The sequence below is a fragment of the Drosophila rhopaloa genome, unplaced genomic scaffold, assembly GCF_018152115.1.
Source record: "Drosophila rhopaloa isolate 14029-0021.01 unplaced genomic scaffold, ASM1815211v1 contig_3, whole genome shotgun sequence".
NCBI classification, from domain to species: Eukaryota; Metazoa; Arthropoda; class Insecta; order Diptera; family Drosophilidae; genus Drosophila; species Drosophila rhopaloa.
In genome coordinates this window covers 8,089,194-8,093,770 of record NW_025335123.1, presented here as the reverse complement: position 1 = coordinate 8,093,770, position 4,577 = coordinate 8,089,194, and the positions used below count along the sequence as shown (strand labels likewise).

General features: G+C 39.2%; 2 protein-coding genes across 2 annotated transcripts; one reads left to right on the top strand and one right to left on the bottom strand.

The window, feature by feature from the left end:
• Positions 1-895: 895 nt before the first annotated feature.
• Positions 896-1,515, top strand: LOC108046404. The gene is made up of 3 exons (XM_017126055.1): positions 896-1,117; positions 1,170-1,305; positions 1,361-1,515. The coding sequence occupies exons 1-3, from the start codon at positions 899-901 to the stop codon at positions 1,498-1,500; spliced, it is 495 nt and encodes a 164-aa protein (XP_016981544.1). The 5' UTR covers positions 896-898; the 3' UTR covers positions 1,501-1,515.
• A 184-nt stretch (positions 1,516-1,699) lies between these two features.
• LOC108046402 (basic proline-rich protein) lies at positions 1,700-2,156 on the bottom strand. Its single transcript, XM_017126053.1, has 2 exons — positions 2,077-2,156; positions 1,700-2,018 (listed from the first exon to the last, which is right to left on the bottom strand). The coding sequence occupies exons 1-2, from the start codon at positions 2,137-2,139 to the stop codon at positions 1,896-1,898; spliced, it is 186 nt and encodes a 61-aa protein (XP_016981542.1). The 5' UTR covers positions 2,140-2,156; the 3' UTR covers positions 1,700-1,895.
• Between the last annotated feature and the right edge of the window lie 2,421 nt (positions 2,157-4,577).

Genomic DNA, 4,577 nt, shown 5'->3' with positions numbered 1-4,577 from the left:
CCATCCATTTCCCAGAGGGGATTGGTGGGTGGGATTTTCCGAGGGGGTCGGTTCCGCTACCGTTTGCAATCATTGAAACGGAACTTTCCATTCGGTCGAAATTTACATTTCAACTTCATCTGCATCTTCATTTGCCTGGGTGTGTGTGTGTGTGTATTGTGTGTGTTGCATATTTTCTTTTATTACTTTTATTATACCTCGTCCCTTGAACATTTTCCGCCCCCTCCCTCATTCCACGCCCATTTTCACCGCACAACTAATAAAACTTTATCTTTTTTAATATCGACTGGCGGGTGCTTCGGGGGTGGTGTAATATTTTACAGTCTCGAAAAGTCTGCGAAATTCTACTTTTACTCATTGTACAAGCAACTAGCAAAAGTTCGGAAAATATGCAAAATAGATGAGCGGGCGGGGTCGAAAAATGGGCGGATGGATTGCGGAAAGCCAGGGAAATTCCTCATCAGCCAGTTGCATATCGACTGGGGAATACCGAAGTTCCAACGGGAAAATTGCGACGCGGAGGAGAAAAATTGATGCAGGAGAAAAATGGTAACATATTTGGCAGCTGAAAATGTTGGTACCATGACATTCTTATAAATATACGTTAATAAAATCTACAAGCTTAAATAGATTTTAATTTAATTTAATATAAAATTATCCCTTCTGATTTTGCTTGAATTTAAATTTAGTATCAACAAGTTTAGCAAATTCGTAGAGTTCTGTATTTCTGTATAAGCCAAACATGAAGGTATATTCGGGTATATATTCTTTGTTTGTTCTGTTAATCTCTAATATACAAATATGTCAAGTATTTTGATACAATTTTTAAGTGGGATTCAGAAATCTGTGCTTCATCCGTCACAAATATAAATAAACAGGACTAAGCACATCAAAAACCATGAGATTCCTCTTGAGAAAGTTTTGCTTTGTGATTTCGCTTAGAGTGGGTTGCATGATCAGTGCCTTTATACTGATATTTTTCCAACTTCTCACCGTTCCTCTGAGGAAGGCTAGTCCTTGTTGCGATTCCTTCGAAGGAGTCCTTGTCGTTGTGTATAGGGTTTTGGAAATAGTGAACTTCGTGGGCTGTCTGATGCTGTTCGTCGCCTCTTTTGTGGTGAGTTTTAAGTCGCTAAAAGTCTATCTTATTTACCTGTTTTATTCCACAGAAAGCATCCGCTCTCGTATGTTTCTTTCTCATCACGAACTTGTGTCACACTATCCTGTATCCTGCTTTTTTGGTGGCCGAAGTTGTCATTTGGAAAGCAGATCTCATCGATTTGATCTTGTCTGTCGTTGGTATTGGTATGTGAAATCTAGCGACTTATAAACATGATATATTTATTATTTCCATTTATAGTTTTGGGCATTTATTTTTGGATCGTGGCCTTTGCATTCTTTTTTAAGTGCAAGGAAGATGTGTTGACTGGGGAGAGCCCCTCCAGCGGTCTGCGTAAAAAAGGATCAATGACAGTTGATAGTTTAGATTACGGACTTTAATGTCTTAGGCCTTGACATGCAATATTTAAATTATATTTTTAATTATAAATACAACCAATTAACCATGTGGAATTGACCTTAAAGCAAAGCAAAAGTCAAATAAAAATCAAATCAGTGTTTACCTCGAATATATGATATAATAATGTAGGCCCCACAACTTTTAATAACAGTCTGAATCACCAATAAAAAGCATTTCGTATCAAGGCAATATACAAACATATATATATATATATATTATAGAATTGAATGTAATGTAATCTAGCCGTTGTACATTTATATGCTATAGAACTGAACGTAATAAAAGACAAAAAAAAGGAGACTTAGCCAAAGGATTTTCCAATGTGACGAGCCGGGGAAGCCTTATGATGGGGATTGGAGTCGGGAATAGGATTGATTTAGCCGGAGGAGGCCGTGGTCGAGGGCGGCGAGCAGCCAGGAGGAGGACCCGATGGACGAGGACCAGGAGGAGGAGTTCCATTGGGTGGGGGTCCACAGCCGGGCCCCTGAGGAAAGGCGCTCTGCAGGAATGGGAATTATTTAGCTATTATTCACCAACTATTTGAAGCCGCAACTCACCGCGAAAGTGCTGCAGAGCAGCACCAGCAACAAGCCAATGAAAAAGCTCAGGTTCAGATGCATCTTGCCAAATGTCCAGATGTTAACTGTTGGTCGTTCTAATTTCGTTGGCCGCTTTTATAGCTGCCCGTTTAAATTGGCCGAGCGTGTCAAATTGTCATTACGAAAACTAGCGATCCACTCGCAATTAATACGAATTGAGTTTTTAGCCATGGTGTGAAATTGGTGTAGTTTTTATTCGTCTCTGACACAAGTCAATTAAAATTGGGCCCACAAAACAATCCGACTGTCTGTATTAAATCATTATAGATCAATTTCTGAATGGGGGCGAGATTTGCGTATATTAGTGAAGCTCTCATAACTCTCGTAACAGTGCTCTTCATTAAATGTTTATAATTACCCTGCGTCGGCTTCGTGGCGTATGACTTATATACACTTGGCCCCCGCACTTTATGTAAGACAACGCGGCGTATGCGTAATTTTCGCTTGGCTGGCTAAAAAGTTTTCTGCCGCGAGCGAAAAGTCGAAACCCGGCCTGGAATTTCACACCTTATTGCCTTCGCATCTGAAGCGAAGGTCCTAAAACAATTAGCGATTGTTTCACCTCCTGCGCAGGAGAATTCTACACCAGAAGTTGCGTTGAGAATTTGGAGATATTTATTTATTTTTTGCTGCTGCGATAAAGTTAAAGTGACAGTAAGCCGAACGATTTAATCAATATTTAATCACCTATCACAAGAATTAGTTATACATTTTAGAAACTTAAACACTGATGTAAATTCGAAAAACTGAAAACTATGCATAACAAATATATTTGTATATTTCAATAAATATTGATATTTAGACAGATAATTTAAGCAAATAAATAGAGATGAAATTACTTATAAATTAAAATATTCTTTCGTCATCTTTCTGTGTAAATAAAATCAGAAATGAATTTGTGAGAACTTAACGATAAATCCACAATATATTTTTTAAAGGGTTTATGAGACAATATAGGTGTTCTTTATAAAACCAATATGACTTATTTATTAGCTATTTTTCGCTTGTCTCCAGTTCATCAGCACTAAAAACCTTAAGCCGATCCTTTCGTGAGCTTAATTGGCGCCGCCCGTTCAATGGTTTAGGTGTATCTCGGCTGGATTTGTCCAAGGATGATGGCCAGGAGTTAGCTAAGAGGTGGTTCAGGTGGCGTGGCCCACGTGGCCAAAGGGGTAACCGACTGCATTTTGGCTCGGATTGCATATTCATGTACGAGCCGCCACTTTGGTGGCCTGCCATGTTCATGTTCCGTCTGAGGCTTAAGCTCAGTTAGCCGGGCTGCCTGTTGGCTTGTTGGCTTCTTGGTTGGCCGTAAAACTAAAATAATAGCCGCATAACATTTTATCTACCGCAGTAATAAATATTCAGTTAATTATAGTAACCAGCGAGGAGCGGAGAGGGCAGTCTTGTATGCAAATGTTTACAGTAATAAAACACCAAAAACTTGCTGGCTATCTAAAACCGAAAAAAAAGAGAGTTACAAAGTAAAAACGTTGAACGAAGGCGGTAAGTGGCGTCAGCATTGTTTATTCCACTAGTTGGATTAGTCGAACTTGAACTCCATTCCTCCGATTTTGGCTTATTTGCGGGTTAAGTTCACCGTGGCGACCACAATGACGAGCAGGATAATCAGGGCGATTACTACATAGAAGCAAATGCACATTGCTTTAATCCCGCAGGAGGCACCAAATAGAAAATGTGATTTAAATGTATTTTGTTTAAATTAAGTTTTGACTTAAAGGGCAAAAAACGCTTTTTTTATTTTTGGAAGAAATTATGTTGACTGTTTCTTTTTTCAGTTCGCTTGCTTGTGTTAGCTTTTTGGCGCCCAACGTGGGGCATTTCCATGTTACACCTTTAAGTTAATATTTTCAATTATTTATCCAAAAAATAATAGAATAAAACTTATATTTTCTAAAACTTAATTCTTATTTAAATTCAATGTGTTCATCATATATTTTATTACTTTCCCTTTCGTTACTTCGACTACAAGACGGTTTATATTTAGTCTGTCGTTTGTGAAGACGTTTTGGTGAGTCGTCACCACAAAATGGCCCCGCCCACTAAACGATCGCCCCCCAATCAGCAACAACAACGACCACAAGAAGGGGCCAAAGGACCCCTCTTGTTTGGTCGACCCTTTTTCGCCGTGGCATAACCGTTAAAATTTGTGTTTTTCTGAAGGCATTGTTCCATTGTTGTTGCTGGGCTGTACTTGGCGGTTATAATAATTAAAATGAGCAAAATAATTTCAGCTGAAAGCATCGATGAAAGGCTAAAATGCTCAATAAATGGCACCCCCCTCCCCCTCCCACACACACACACACCGCTTAGAACAGTAACTCAGCGCTTGTTTTAGCACCAAAAACACCCAGCCACCATTCAATCCCCCCTTTGGGGGCAATTAAATTACACAAAAAAGCTAGCCAAGAAAAAGTTGTCAAAAGTTTTCCCATCGA